The 16,196-nt window shown below is 46.4% G+C and overlaps 2 protein-coding genes across 3 annotated transcripts in view; both read right to left on the minus strand.

Annotated features, from left to right (window-relative positions):
• Window positions 1-1,286: 1,286 nt before the first annotated feature.
• On the minus strand, window positions 1,287-5,627 carry LOC307214997 (uncharacterized protein). The gene is made up of 2 exons (XM_079974122.1): window positions 5,470-5,627; window positions 1,287-2,336 (listed from the first exon to the last, which is right to left on the minus strand). Exon 2 carries the CDS (start codon window positions 2,287-2,289, stop codon window positions 1,396-1,398), a length of 894 nt encoding a protein of 297 aa, XP_079830248.1. The 5' UTR covers window positions 2,290-2,336; window positions 5,470-5,627; the 3' UTR covers window positions 1,287-1,395.
• Window positions 5,628-12,490: 6,863 nt separating this feature from the next.
• PAK1 (p21 (RAC1) activated kinase 1) overlaps window positions 12,491-16,196 on the minus strand; it is a 99,660-nt gene continuing 95,954 nt past the window's right edge. For both annotated transcript variants that reach the window (XM_079973830.1, XM_079973831.1), the window contains 3 exons: window positions 15,735-15,931; window positions 14,063-14,200; window positions 12,491-13,289 (listed from right to left, as the gene is read on the minus strand). In XM_079973830.1, coding sequence (XP_079829956.1) covers window positions 13,203-13,289; window positions 14,063-14,200; window positions 15,735-15,931 — 422 coding nt within the window. In that variant the 3' untranslated portion in view covers window positions 12,491-13,202. The remainder of the gene's footprint in view (window positions 13,290-14,062; window positions 14,201-15,734; window positions 15,932-16,196) is intronic.

The raw sequence follows: 16,196 nt of genomic DNA on the forward strand, positions 1-16,196 counted from the left end.
GGACCATAAGGCACACCTAGTTTTTAGAGGGGGAAATCAATAAAAAAAATATTCTGAATCTCAGAAGCCAGAACAGCAAGAGGGATCGCTGTGCAGTGAAAGCAGCAATCCCAATTGATTTTTTAATTAGAGAAAGACGAGAATGTAAAATTACAGTATATTAAGATAAATTATTAGGATAAAAACAAAGCTAGAAAGGATTTGCTGAAATATCTAATTGAATTAGAATACAAAAAAGGGAGGTGCGAGGAGGTCAAGGAAATAAGTAAAGGGAAGAAAGTTATGTAAAAGTTTGAGCTGGTTTTTCCCCCCTCTTTTTTCTTTTTTTGAATTGTTTGTATTTTTGTATTGTATTTTCTGTATTTTTTTATTTTTATTTTTATTTGTTTTTTCTAATTTTCTCTTTGTAATCCTTAAAATTTGAATAAATATTTTTTTAAAAAAATATATATTATCAGCCTGTCCGCTTCTCCCAGAGCTTTTCGGGGCTGCCAGGGGAAGGCCGGGTTTTCCCCCTCCCAGCCCCAAAGAGCAAAGAAGCCCAAAGAGCAAAGGATCCATCCTGCTGGCTGTCTTGGTTTCCTCTTTAGCCGCGCGCAACCTCTCCAGCCGGGAGAGGCTGCACACGGCTATGGCAATTCCCCCACCTGCCGCAAAAGCCCACAGCAGCCGCGCACCCTTTCTACAAGGAGGGAGAAGGGACTGACTGGCCGCGTCAGTCCCTTTTCCCTCCTGAGGAAAAGCCCGCAAGAGTCGCGCAGAGCTTGTGTGCAGCTCTTGGGGGCTTTTACTGCCTGCCTCCCCCCTGCATTCGCTCCATAAGACGCACACATTTCCCCTTTTTAGGAGGGAAATAATGCATCTTATGGAACGAAAAATACGGTAGCTGCAAGTTAGCCAGAGTTTCACTTTCTTTCTCTGATTTGCAAACAACCTGTTCTCCTTGTTGGCTGCCTGACAGCTGCTCAGCCTCCCCACCAAACAGCTGGTACGTGTGGTAGCGCAGCAGCAGCAGCAGCAGCTACTTTCCTGCTCGTCCTCCAGCCTCCAGCCAGCCCCAGGGCTTCAATCCAGATTTGAATTTTGGTCTGGATTTCAAATTTTGGTCTGGGTGGGAAAAAGAGTGGCAGAGAGGGGGTTTGAAGGGGGTTTAGAGGTGGATTCCCCAATTATGCGATTTTCACTTATGCAGGTGGGGTACCAGAACGTAAGTGGTTGGGGGGCACACCTGTGCTGAATATTTCGGCAAGATCAAGTGGAATCAGATGGAAATTTAGCCTGGGGCATTTCTTAAGTGGGGAAGGGAGTCCTTTTAATTTTTGAAGGCACATGGTTTTGATACAAGAATGCACGGCTAGCTCCGCTGGGTTTGCTTCCTGCGCCGCGGCGTCCGTCTCAAAAGGGCAGCAAGCCATTTGACCTCCTCATGGGATGCGGAGAGAGGACTTCTGCCAGCAGGCGGAGGCGGTCCGTGAACAGCAGAGCTTGGCTTCCGGATTCCAGGTCCTGGTTGAAGACGAAGAGGTAGACTTTGGCCAAGATGCTCAGGAACCCCAGGCAGATGGCCACCGCCAGAAACAGCCACACGACTTTGGACAACAGCAGGAGGAGGCTGCTCTGCATGGCCAAGGAATCCTGGACCAGCTTGGCTTGGACCATCTCATGCAGCAGAGACGGGACCTTGAGGCTCTCGTCCTTCTCCAGCTTCATGAAGGACGCCTCTTCCAGCTGGTCCTTCAGGCAGAGGATCTCGTTCTCCTGGACCTCGCGGATCTGCTCAAGCTCATCCAAGGTGCGCTGGAGCTCGGCGGCTTCGCTCTGCTCCTCTCCGAATCTCTGCTCGGCCGTCTCGATCTTTGACTCCAGCTGCTTGAAGTAGCTCACAATGTGCTCCATCACCTGCTTCATGCGACAGATGTCCTGGTCTTGCGTTGCCTTGTAATCCTGGAAGAGAACGATGTGGCCGGACACCTTTTGTATTTCGGTCCTCAGGATCTTGTTGGTGCCTTTCAAGGCCGTGTTCTGGGATTCCAGCTGCGCGATCGTCTCCTCCAGCTTCCTCAGAACTCCCTGGAGTTCCTCTTCTTCCTTTTCGAAGTCCTCTGCCATGGCTTTGAAACACTCGATCTTGGCTTCCAGGCTCCGGTTCTGCTCTTTGACACTCCTGTTCTCTGTCAGGATCTCCTGCTTCTCGGCGTCAAGGTTGGCGGCCGTCTCTCTCAGGTCCCAGATCTGGTTTTTCAAATTCCCGTTGGCATCCGTCAGGTGACACAGCGCAGACTTGTCCATGGTGTGACAGGGCTTGGCTTCCGAGAGGAACAAAGGGGCTGTGGGCTCTGCAGAGATGAAAAAGACAACGTGGGAATAAACAACACCTCATCTTTCTTGGGAAGGACATGGGTGGTGTTGTGGGTTAAACCACAGAGCCTAGGACTTGCCGATCACTTCAGAGCAGGAGAATAAGCCTCATCTGCACTAGGCATTTAAAGCAGGATCGTACCATTTCTAAAGGGACAGAGCCTTTAAAACACAGAGCCTAGGGCTTGTCAATCAGAAGGCCGGCAGTTCGAATCCCCGCAACAGGGTGAGCTCCCATTGCTCGGTCCCTGCTCCTGCCCACCTAGCAGTTCGAAAGCATGTCAAAGTGCAAGTAGATAAATAGGTACCACTCCAGCGGGAAGGTAAATGGCGTTTCCGTGCGCTGCTCTGGTTCGCCAGAAGCGGCTTAGTCATGCTGGCCACATGACCCGGAAGCTGTACGCCGGCTCCCTCGGCCAGTAGAGCGAGATAAGCGCCGCAACCCCAGAGTCAGCCACGACTGGACCTAATGGTCAGGGGTCCCTTTACCTTTACCTTTCTTGGGATCTCAATATCTCAAGGGCTGTGTGACGTTAACATATGAGAGTGCTGGAGGTGAAATAGTTAAACAGGTTACCCAATCAGGACCCAGGGGGGTGGAGTCAGAGGGACTATAAAACCAGCTCTGGGAGGGCAAAGGGTGGAGTTTGTTGGGAGTTGGGTGGTTGGTTGGAGTGGGAGTGAATTGGGATAGAGTCTGTGGGGAGGTTAAGTTAGTGTAGCGAAATAAGCTGAGTCAGGAACAGTTAGGAGCTAGGAAGACAAGTAAATATCTGAGAGGTGGTTTAGTGAGGGAGAGCAGGTAGCGGAGGTTATAGGTCTGGATAGGCACCCCATGATTGTAATTGACCGATACAGTTTATGAAACCACACGCTTGTTAAACTGCAATGAATAAACAGAAGTTTATGTTCCAATTTAAACCTGACTGGACTCAGTATTGTACCAGGTAGGGCCTGGGTGGTGGCAGCGAGAACTAAAGTGGTGGCACAGGGATCAATAGACGGTGAAACGTCCGGGGACCCTGTGTGATCACCACAGGCTGTCACATGGAAGAGGGAGCAAGCTGCTGCCTCTTCTCTCGCTCTGGACCCAAACCAATGGCTTCAAGCTACAAGAAAGAAGAGCACGACTCAAATTCACGAAGAACTCTCTGATAGTAAGAGCTGTTCTAGCAGTAGAACTGTAGATGCTTTAGTTGAGACGCCTGCATTGGCTCCTTCCAACTCTACAATTCTATGATGGCATGATTCTAGGATCTCTGCTATGCTATCTGAATGGCATAGGGATGCGGGTGGCACTGTGGTCTAAACCACTGAGCCTCTTGGGCTTGCCGATCAGAAGGTTAGCGGTTCGAATCCCCGCGACAAAGTGAGCTCCTGTTGCTCTGTCCCAGCTCCTGCCAACCTAGCAGTTCGAAAGCACACCAGTGCAAGTAGATAAATAGGTACCACTGCGGCAGGAAGGTAAATGGCGTTTCTGTGTGCTCTGGTTTCCATCACGGTGTCCCGTTGCACCAGAAGCGGTTTAGTCCTGCTGGCCACATGACCCGGAAAGTTGTCTGTGGACAAACGCCGGCTCCCTCGGCCTGAAAGTGAGATGAGCGCCGCAACCCCATAGTCGCCTTTGACTGGACTTAACAATGGAATGGCATTATTTTATTGCATATTTTATTTATATTTTAATGCTTCTGTAATTTGCTTTTTTACACGTAGAGGATTATTTTGCAATTAAACAGTTTATTCACAACTTGGGACCAATTTACCTGCAAGATCGCCTTACCCAATAGGTGTACCCCCACAAGCGCTTCTGTCTGTAGGACTGGTACTTTTGCAGACGCCACATAACACTCGCTCCACGTTTGGAAGAAATCCATCTTTTTGCATGGCAACACCTACCCTTTGGAACTCCCTGCTATTGATATCAGACAAGCGCCTTCACTGCTTGTCTGGTGTAGTGATTAAGAGCGGTAGTCTCGTAATCTGGGGAACCGGGTTCGCGTCTCCGCTCCTCCACCTGCAGCTGCTGGGTGACCTTGGGCCAGTCACACTTCTCTGAAGTCTCTCAGCCCCACTCACCTCACAGAGTGTTTGTTGTGGGGGAGGAAGGGAAAGGAAATTGTGAGCCGCTTTGAGACTCCTTAAAAGGGAGTGAAAGGCGGGATATCAAATCCAAACTCTTCTTCTTCTTCTTCTCTTTTTGGCGCCCGCTATAGCCATTTTTGTTTAGACAAGCCTACCCAGCCATGTAGAATTTTGATGCATGTTTTAATCTGTTTTTACTTCATTGCTGGTTATATATTTTGAATGTTTTAAACAGCTGTTTCCCCCCAATAATTTTAAAACCACGTTGACGCTGTTGGGGTTTTTTTTTTTTTTTAAACAATCAATCGGCGAATTAATTTTATGAAACGAATAATCGCAAAAGCATTTTACTTGTTTAAGTCTAGATTATTTCTTTTGCAATATTGAGTTTCTTCTGTGTTTGTTAATGGGGCTGATTTCTGTATTGCTTGATACGTTTTGTAAACTGCTTTCTCACCCGCCTCCTTGTTTTGGATTTGAGAATATGTGGGTGCCATTTGTAAGATGCTCTGGGCGCAGTGGAAATAAATTCAAGCAACCTCAAAATGCCAGGGCCATAGGTGCCAATTTCCGGGGGCCCTGGGTGTCTGAGCACCCACAAAATTTGTTAAGTTGTGGGTGAACATATCAGACGACACAGCAATTCTTCAAACAGCTCTTGTTTATTCACAGGCCAGAACAGAACTGAACCGAAGGGTTCAGCCAGCCTGCTTATATAGAGCTCCACTAGAACGCAACATTAACCATTTTCTGTAACTATCCAATCACTGAACGTCACTTTCAATCCCTTATTTGCATATTTGGACCTGAGTCCAGGGTGAGAACTTCAGTACATATCAAAATTTCCTGTGAAGGTGCCGGGCACCCACAAAGTTTGGTGCCATGGCAAGGCACGCTGCATGGCACTCACGCCCCGGGCACCTACGGTCGCAGGGCCAAGCTGGCACTCCTGGTCAGGGCCTCTGATTGGTTTCATGTAGAAAAGGAGGCGATGAAATTAAAGCAGAAATCCAAGCATTGGCTACTCACCCAAGAGCCAGAGTTTTTGAAAGGTTTTTGCCTACATGCTCTCCTGGAACTCAGCCCTAACCAATCCAAGGCTGGCTGCTGGAATCTGGCCTGCAGCTGATGTCACAATGCTCAGCCCTGAGATCATTCTCAGAGGACGTGGAAAGGGAGCTGGTTGAGAAAAGGCCTGGTGTCAAAGAATTAAGATGAGGAAAAGCACCAAGCAAGACCCATTTTAACCACAGATTGAAAGACTCAAAATGTTCTGTCCGGCTTAGGCTTCATGGCTCACACATTTCCACTAGTTCGGGTTAAACTGCCTTCATGTCCAATTATTATTATTATTATTATTATTATTATTATTATTATTATTAATACCCCACCCACCTGGCTGGGTTTCCCCAGCCACTCTGGGCATGTCAGGGAACTGTCATCGGAGCCAGAGGGAGAGGGAGGGCTCCAGAGGAATTACGGAGAGCGTCCCAGGAGGGAGAGAAGCAGCCCAGCTATTGGGGAGGGAAATCAGCGTAGCACCAGTGGAGAAGGGGGACAGATAGGGGAATCGGCGAGGTGGCTCCATGACTCCTCGCCGGAGACCAGCGGGGAGAGCACGGGTCCTCCGCTGCCCACACCCTCCCTCCGCAGAAGGCTTCTGCGCAGGGAGAGTAGGAGGAGACTAGGCGTCAAAGAGCTTCTTTGCTGGAAGAAGTTCAAGAAACGCCCACTGACGGATTCTGCCAGCGACTGAGACAGCCACGGGTGAGTGGCTGTCCGGACAGAATCGGGTTCACCCAGGTAACTCAGCCAGGTGTGGCGACGACTTACGCACGAGCAACCCCTAGAACCATTACAGGGCGCTTCCAAAAAAAACACTAAAATACAATAACCTAATAAACATTAAAAGCTTCCCTAAACAGGGCTGCCTTCAGATGTCTTCTAAAAGTCTGGTAGTTGTTGTTCTCTTTGACATCTGGTGGGAGGGCGTTCCACAGGGCGGGTGCCACTACCGAGAAGGCCCTCTGCCTGGTTCCCTGTAACTTGCCCTAGTCCAAAGCCCTAGTAATAAAACGCAGGATTTAAATGACTGGTTTTCTCCTGTGGTTTTTTTTTTATATATAAAGATTTTTATTGATTTCCAATTTTTTAACAAAAACAAAAAACAACATAAAAACAAACAAACAAAAAACTCATATTTTCTTGACCTTATTTCCATAACCCTCTTTTCCCGGACTTCCCCATACCTTCCCCTTTTTGCATCCTTAATTTAATACCATTATTCAGCAACCTTTCTTGCCCAATTAAATATAAATTCATCCTCTTTTTCTATTCCACCATAAAATTTAAACCCAATTATCGCTGCAATTCTACGTCTTCTTTTCCCTCAGCATTTTAACACTCCTCAGTTTTATAATAATTCTTAAGATACATCTTAAATTTCTTCCAATCTTCTTCCACAGTCTCTTTCTCTTGGTCGCGGATTCTGCCGGTCATTTCTGCCAGTCCCATAAAGTCAATCACTTTCGCCTGCCATTCCTCCAACGTGGGTAGCTCTTGTGTCTTCCAATACTTTGCTAGAAGAATCCTTGCTGCCGTAGTAGCGTACAAAAAGAAATTCTTATCCTTCTTCGACACCAGCTGGCCGACCATACCCAAGAGAAATGCCTCTGGTTTCTTGTTAAAGGTGCACTTAAGCACTTTCTTAATTTCATTATAAATCATTTCCCAGAAGGCCTTAATCTTTGGGCAGGTCCACCAAAGGTGGAAAAAGGTGCCTTCCATCTCTTTACATTTCCAACATTTGTTATCGGGCAAATGATAAATCTTCGCAAGCTTGACTGGGGTCATGTACCACCTATAAATCATTTTCATAATGTTTTCTCGTAAGGCATTACATGCCGTAAACTTAATACCTGTGGTCGGGTTTTCTCCTGTGGTTTTGGCAGTTCTTATTTTTATCTGTCAACTGCCCATCTTGAGTCCCCGTCAGGGAGAAAGGTGAGGTATAAATATAATAAAGCAACAACAACAGCAATAATCAACTCATTGCATTGCAGGGGGTTGGACCAGATGAATCTTGGGTCTCTTCCGACTCTACGTTGTTGTTGTTGTTGTTGTTACAGCTGCACACATCAACAGCCACCCACTGCCTTTAAAAAGGCAGAACAATTCACAGAGGGGGGTATTTATCTCCGGGTCTGTTACTGCTAATTCTGTTTATTTGTTTTATTTATTTTAATAATACTAATACTAATAATACTAATACTAATAATAATAATAATTTATACCCTGCCCTCCGTGGCCAGAGCCAGGCTCAGGGTGGCTAACACCAGTAAAATTACAGTAAAAACATAAGGGGGGGGGGGGGACAACCAATTTAAAATATAGGTTAAAATGCAATTTAAAATGCAGCCTCATTTTAAAGTTGCTGATAAATCAAGACCATAAGGGGAGGGAAACATAAGGGTCAGACTGCATCCAAACCAAAGGCCAGGCGGAACAGCTCTGTCTTGCAGGCCCTGCGGAAAGATGTCAAGTCCCGCAGGGCCCTGGTCTCTTGTGACAGAGTGTTCCACCAAGTCGGGGCCAGTGCTGAAAAGGCCCTGGCCCTAGTTGAGACCAATCTAACCACCTTGCGACTAGGGACCTCCAAAGTGTTGTCATTTGTGGACCTTAAAGTCCTCCGTGGGACATACCAGGAGAGGCGGTCCCGTAGGTACGAGGGTCCTAGGCCGTGAAGGGCTTTAAAGGTCAAAGCCAGCACCTTAAACCTGACCCTGTACTCCACCGGGAGCCAGTGCAGTTGGTACCTGCATTTAACTCCCACCTTTCTTCTCAAGGGGGGCTCCATCGTTTTCTCCCCCTCCTCATTTAACCCCCCACAACAACCCTGCGAGGTTACTTAGGTTGAGAGGCAGTGAGTGGTCAACACCATCACCCAGTGAGCTTCATGACCGAGTGGGGATGTGAACCCTCGTCTCCCAGGTCCTAGTCTGATGCTCTAACCACTACGCTTCATTGCCTCTGTCCTGTTGTGAGCTTCTCAAGAAGCAACTATCTGACTTGGCCACTGCTGGTCCACCTGAACCCTTTTATGGCAGCCCGTTTCCAGAGGAGCGCTGCTATTTGTCCCCCCTGTTGAAGGCCTGACTGGACTTGACCAGAAGTCCAGCATTGAGTGTCATCGCTGATCACATGCTATGGAGCACTCTCCCGGTGAAAATCCTCAGTTTTGACTTTCACTTGCCTCTCGTTCGGGTGTTTTCTCGAGTCACCAGTCATTTCAATGATTGCTCTTTATTGCATTAAATGTTTCTGTGCTGCTCTATAATATCGCCCCAACAATTTGCGCGAAGGTGGCAGGTAAATGCTTTTTATGAATAAATAAAACAAATATTTGAAAGAGTGGAGGTGTCAGGAGGTGCGTGGATGTTCATTATATTAGTACCATTGATTTCATCATTCTTAAGGATCCTTCATGGCCTAGGACCCTTGTACCTATGGGACCGCCTCTCCCTGTATGCCCCACGGATGACCTTAAGGTCATCCAATAATAATAATAATAATAATAAATTTTATTTATACCCCGCCCTCCCCAGTAAAACACCAGATATAAAAACAATTGATTGAAATACAACTTAAAAACAAGATTAAAATACAACATTAAAACAATAAAAACATTAAAATGCAGCCTCATCACAGGAGGAGAAAGGAAAAAAAGAAAGGGGGGGGGGAGGGAATCAAATTGATTCTAAGCCAAAGGCAAGTCGGAACAACTCTGTCTGTTATGTACTGAAGTTCTCACCCTGGGCCAGCAGAGGGATACTGTAGGTAGTTATGCAAATGAAGGATCGAAAGTGACGTTCAGTGATTGGATAGTTTGTATGCAAATGAAGGATCGAAAGTGACGTTCAGTGATTGGATAGTTTTAGAAAATGGCAACAGTTACATTGTTCTGGAACTCTATATAACCAGGCTGACCGAGCTCCTCAGTTCAGTTCTGTTCCAGTTTACAAATAAAGAGCTGCTTTGGAAGAATTGCTGTGTCGTCTGATATGTTCGCCCACAACTTAACACTGTCATACAGGCCCTGCGGAAAGAAATCAAATCCTGCAACACCCTAGAGGTCCCGGGCCCTAAGGAAGTCAGCTTAGCCTCAACCAGAGCCAGGGCCTTCTCAACACTGGCCCCGGCCTGGTGGAACGCTCTGTCACATGAGACCAGGGAACTGCAGGATCTGATTTCTTTCCGCAGGGCCTGTAAGACAGAGTTGCTCCGCCTGGCCTTTGGCTTGGAATCAACTTGATCCCCTTCCCCTCTTCCTTTTTCCTTTCTCCTTCTGTGATGGAACTCCGATTTGGGGACTTCCCTGGCTTTTTTCTGGCCCACGTAGGACCAGTCTGAATAGTTGACCTTGGTGAAGACTTGACGGTTTCATCCCCCAAAAAGTTTTTGATTTGAGTTCCTACTGAAATTAGGGTGCATTTTAATGTATTTTAATCTTGTTTTTAAGTTGTATTTCAGTCGTTTTTATACCTGGTGTTAGCCACCCTGAACACGGTCTTGGCTGGGGAGGACGGGGTATAAATAAATTATAATAATAATAATTATTATTATTATTATTATTATTATTATTATTATTATTATTATTATTATTTCCTGCTGGATCAGGCCAATGGTCCATCCAGTCCAGCATCCTGTTTTCACAGTGGCTGACCAGATGCCTGTGGGAATGCAGCAATCAGGATTCGAACGCAAGTCCAACTCTCCCCTCCTGTGGTGTCCAACGACTGGCATTCAGAAGCATTTCTGCCTCCAGCTATGGAGGCAGTTGTGCTTCTGAATGCCGTTATTATTGCCCAAAGGCAGCCCAATAACATTCTTCCAAAAGGTAAGTGAGTCTATCTCAAAGTAACTTTCTAGCTTTCACCCTCCATCATGTGGCATTTCTGTGACAGATTTGTCATCCCTTCCGCCATGACATCTGCAGGTGAGGAGACAGCTTCCTGGCATCAAAGCCACTGAGCCATTTCTATATCATTTTGCAGATTTTATAGGGTTGTGTCAAGATCGGTCTTGGGCCCAAGTTTTATGTTTCAGGGACGCAGGTGGCGCTGTGTTCTAAACCACTGAGTCTCTTGGGCTTGCCAATTGAAAGGCCTGCAGTTCAAATCCCTGCGACAGAGTGAGCTCCCGTTGCTCTCTCCCAGCTCCTGCCAACCTAGCAGTTCGAAAGCACGCCAGTGCAAGTAGATAAATAGGTACCACTGTGGTGGGAAGGTAAATGGCGTTTCCGTGCACTCTGGTTTCCTTCACAGTGTCCCGTTGTGCCAGAAGCAGTTTAGTCCTGCTGGCCGCATGCCCCGGAAAGCTGTCTGCGGACAAACGCTGGCTCCCTCGGCCTGAAAGCGAGATCAGCGCTGCAACCCCATAGTCGCCTTTGACTGGACTTAACTGTCCAGGGTCCTTTACCTTTACGTGCTTATAAACTGAACCGGCAAGTGGTTTTAATATGGGATTTTACCGCATTTTCGCTCATTCCTTAGCTGCCTCTTGTGCAGCCGCTGTCAGATAACATAGCATATAAGTGATAGCCAGCAAATTATGAATAAGATTATCATAAATGCTAGAGAGGCATTTGCAGAAATAAGAGAGATGGGAGTTGTATCCGCATCATCACGCTAATTGCATTTCCTGACTAATCCAGACTTATTTTTCACCCTGCTGTTTCTAGGCACAGGTCTCCCCTTAAAAGCTCCATATCAGTGTGTGGTTTTTTGCCCAATATAAACCTGCTCTTTGGTGCTCAATCGGAGCAAACATCAATTCCGTTTTTCCATGGATTGCTATTTGCTTGATTCAGCTTTAAAGAGCAAGTTTTTGCAGAGCAAGAAAAAGAGCACTCAGACGTGGAGTATTAAAGCAAGGACTTTGCTTCGGACGACAAGGGGAATGTTAAGTGTGGATAAACCCCTTACACACAAGCAGGGGATGTGAGCTGCTTCAGGTATTTCATACCTTCCAACATGTCAGCCCAGGTTGCAGGTTCGATCCCCATATGGGACAGCCTTTATGTCTTCTTTAAAGTACAGAGTGGCACCAACATCAGTGCAACCTCTCGGTCCTTTCTTGCAGGGGGTTAGACTAGATGACCCCTGGGGTCCCTTCCAACTCTACAATTCTATTATTCTCTCCATTCCTCCAAGGATCTGTTACACGCACCATATTGAGGCCGTCCTGCAAAACAGAGCGCCCCATCTCGCCAATGAGGTGTCTAGTATTATAGTAGTATATAAACACAGACAAATACAGTCTGTGTGTGTGTCATAGCTGTCAACCGTCCCTTATTTGGTGGGAAAGCCCCTTATCCCAGTGCTGTGTCCCGCTGCTGTCCCTTATTATGATGTCCCTTAAATTTCCCGGGTTTCAAAGGAAGCAGCTCCTCTCCCTCCCTCTCTGCCGGCCAGGGAGGAGGGAGGCTCCAACTGTGTTGCTTGGCTGCGTTGCTCACCCAATAAGGAGTCTAAGAATGACTGGGGGGTGGAGCTTGCATGCCTTGTGCCAATCAAATCAGCCGCATTGCCTGGGGACTTGCCTTTGCTCAGCGCTTCCCAGCGGAGAGGTGACGGTGGTTTCCCTTGCTGCATCCCCTTTGCCGGGTTGCTGCGCTGTGGGAACCACCGCTTGAGACTTCGTTTGGCTGCTGGCTGGGCTTTCTGCCTTTGGCTCAGAGGGGCTCAGAAGTTGAACATACCTGTGCTTGGAAAATCCCTTATTTTGGCTGCTGATCCCTTATTTTCGAGGCTGCTGGTCCCTTATTTTCAAATCTGTAAGTTGACAGCTGTGTGGTGTGTGTGTGTGTCTGTCTCCAAATGTCTCTTGCTCTCGCAGTTTAGCTTCTGGTACTTTGGTCTCTCTGAATTGCTGTACTTTCAATTGTCCTTTGATATCAACAGAGCCCTCTGCGTATACAAAAGCGCCTTCACCTTTCTGACAAATTCACAATGCAATTAAAAGCACAGATTTACACAGATGATGCCGGTCAGAAGGGTGGAAACAAGGACGAGAATTTAATCAGAGGGCAATTAAGTTTCACACACAAAAAACCCCACCACCATCCGGCCCCCAAACACACAGCATGATGAACATTCATTAACTGCCATCTTCCAACAGATACAGGTTGCTCATTTCTGGTTCAGTGGAAGAAATTCCATTTCCCTTGAGATTATTTTTTTAAAAAGAAAAACACTCCCTGTGCTCGTTTTCATGTAATCCAAACTATGCCCGTCTCTCAGTAGTCTTACGAACAGGGGGCTTTTTGCAGAGGTAAAAGAAAACACAGGCAGTTAGAAATGCAATTCCTCCAATTGTCCTAAAGGTTGCATGAAATCACGTTTTCCTCTCTTCTTAAATTCAACAACACACTAAAAGATATGAAAACATACTGGCTTGGCAACTTATTTTGTTCGAGATCAGACAGCCCCTTAATGGCCCTTTCAAACATACAAATTCCGCCCCACACACCCATTCCGCATGGGAGGTCGCAGTTTCAAGGGTGACACCTGCCTCCACCCCCAGGTGTCTGCTTTTGAGTTTCGGATGCACGTTGATGCCGCAGTCCCGATCTCGCAGGATAAAAAGCTTCGAGGTGTGGCCATAAAAGTCGGGGGAGAGCCGGGCTCTTTGAAACAGGTGTTTTCAGGAAAAGTTAAAAGCCAAGAGGGTTTGGCACAGCGACGGCGGCCCCGCGGAGCACGTCAGTGGTTGTTCTTCGCTGCCTCCTTTGCCGCGATGATCAGAGGAGTGAGGCTGGAGAGGGGCTTGGCGATTTTGAGAAACTGGTGCTGGAAAAGAAGGAGACAGGTTTCGGCAAAGGAACACCGGCCAGCTCAAGCGATAAACCATGGCGGTAAATTCAAAGGTGGGTTTACATGTGGGAAGCTGCCTGAGACCTGGGTGAGAGCTTTGATCCAATGAGCTCAGTGCTGTGGGGACGTTAAAGATACTAAAAGGTAAAGGGAGCCCTGACCATTAGGTTCAGTCGTGGCCGACTCTGGGGTTGCAGCGCTCATCTCGCTTTACTGGCTGAGGGAGCCGGCGAACAGCTTCCGGGTCATGACTAAGCCAGCATGACTAAGCCACTTCTGGCAGAAAGTACTTCGGCCCCCTGAATATTTGTGGGTAGGGGGCCAAGCTGGGCTAGATTACACTCCCTCTGGAGGAGGGGGTACATAGTTTAGGGGTACTTCTGGACCCTCGGCTGTCGCTTGAGGCTCAGGTGACCACAGTGCCCAGTTGTACCCCTATTTGGACAGGGATAGCCCTGAGTGCTCACTGGAAGGACAGATCCTGAAGCTGAGGCTCCAATACTTTGGCCACCTCATGAGAAGAGAAGACTCCCTGGAAAAGACCCTGATGTTGGGAAAGAGGGAGGGCACAAGGAGAAGGGGACGACAGAAGGTGAGATGGTTGGACAGTGTTCTTGAAGCTACCAGCATGAGTTTGACTAAACTGTGGGAGGCAGTGGAAGAGAGGAAGGCCTGGCGTGCTCTGGTCCAGGGGGACACGACTAAAGGACTAAACAACAAGCAATCTTTCTTCAAATTGCTGCGTTTACCTGGAGGAGCTCTTTCGCAGACCCCCTCTTCTCCACATCCATCTCGAGGCAGCGATTAAGGAAGTCTCTAAAGATGGGCGAAAGCTTCTCTGGGTTCTGCAGCTCGGGGGTCCCGTTGGTGGCAATAAGATATAAAGCCTAAAAGAGAGGACAGGGGCGAGTGGGAAGAGAAGAAGAAGAAGAAAAAAGAGCTCAGCTCAGAGATTTTATTTTATGCCATAATGGTTACAGCAGGGGTCAGCAATCTTTTTCAGCCGTGGGCCGATCCACCTTCCCTCAGACCATTTTGAAGGGGGGAAAATGAACGAATTCCTATGCCCCACAAATAACCCAGAGATGCATTTTAAATAAAAGCACATATTCTACTCATGTAAAAACACCAGGCAGGCCCCACAAATAACCCAGAGATGCATTTTAAATAAAAGGACACATTCTATTCATGTAAAAACACCAGGCAGGCCCCACAAATAACCCAGAGATGCATTTTAAATAAAAGGACATATTCTATTCATGTAAAAACACCAGGCAGGCCCCACAAATAACCCAGAGATGCATTTTAAATAAAAGCACACATTCTACTCAAAAACACGCTGATTCCCGGACCGTCCATGGGCCGGATTTAGAAGGCGATTGGGCCGCATCCGGCCCCCGGGCCTTAGGTTGCCTACCCCTGGGTTACAGTGTTGGAGTCCAGGGTTCGAATCCCCACTAGGCCATAAAACTTACAGCATGGCCTTGGGCCATTCACCATCTCTTAAGCCTAACCAGCCTCACAGGTTTGTTGTGAGGATGAAATGGGGAGGAAAACCATGTTTAGTACTTTGAGCTCCTTGGAAGAATAAGGTGAGATATAAATGTAATAAATAAATACCAGAGATAGCAATGCAAAGTCAGACAAATGCAGGGTGGATTTGATTTAAATCAAATCGATTTAAACCCACGATTTAAATCACCAGTCAGTAAGACTTGATTTATATCATATTTTCACAGAAAGGCTCATTCTTGCTGGTATCATCTTAATATTTTCAACCAGATGAAGGTTTCATTTTCGGAATAATAAATTTTCAGAGCAGTTTTTACAGTTATATCGAAAATTACTGATTTGGTTACCCTATTTGAAATACATAGACAGATAATTATGAAGTTATTGTGAGGTTTAATAAGTAAATTGTTTATATTTGGACAACTTTTCTGATGTTCTTGATTGGAAGGAGAAAAATAATCATTTTCTTAACAACAATTTATTTAACTAAAACAATAACATTATAGCATATGTATCCATGTATGTTAACTGATGTGGTTAAATAATTTTTTTAAAAAAACAAACCTGAGTTTTAGCACACATGAAAAACTTAAAACAAATCCTTATTTCCTGATGAATAGCCTTTGGACTATAATGTAACTTAAACAGAAAACTATCTTAAAAAAAATAAAATTCATCCAAAAGCATTTTATTTGAAAAATCCAATTTAAATAATAAAAAAATCCAATTTTAAATTTTAAAAATCATATATATATATATATATATATATATATATATATATATATATAATCATTGATTTTTATCCACCCTGGATAAATGAGAAACATTTATAATCCCCGGTGGGACAGCTGGCCTAAACGAACTGGCAGAGAATCCGGGAAGCCTCTCAGTTAGAACGAAAACGCTCACCCTCAGTGGATTTTCGTTGAGGTACGGAGGTTCCCCCTCTATCATTTCGATGGCCATTATCCCCAGAGACCAGATGTCCACTTTGGGCCCATAGGCTTTCCTCGTCACCACCTCGGGCGCCATCCAATATGGCGTCCCCACCATGGTACTGCGCTTGCTTTGCTCGGGAGTGATCTGAGCACAGAAGCCGAAATCGGCTGACGGGGAAGGAGAGAAGAGAAGAGGAAAATCAGAAAAAGAGCAGCAGTAGAAGAAACAGTTTTCCTTTGTTTTGGAAGAGTCCCAGGCAGAATTTGGTTTTCGAGTCAAAGTTTTAGACTGCTAGGTCTTATCTTCTTTAATATTTACGTTCTACTGGCTGAGCCATCCCAGGGGAAGCAGGAAAACAGAGCAGGGCTACAGCTCCTTCCCTTCTGGAACACCTTCATCATCATCATTATTTATTATTTATACCCCACCCAT

The sequence above is a fragment of the Podarcis cretensis genome (assembly GCF_951804945.1).
Source record: "Podarcis cretensis genome assembly, chromosome: 4".
NCBI classification, from domain to species: Eukaryota; Metazoa; Chordata; class Lepidosauria; order Squamata; family Lacertidae; genus Podarcis; species Podarcis cretensis.

What these genes read in the sequence shown, in the direction of transcription:
- LOC307214997 (XM_079974122.1), bottom strand. Translation starts at nt 2,289, where the DNA reads ATGGACAAGTCTGCGCTGTGTCACCTGACGGATGCCAACGGGAATTTG.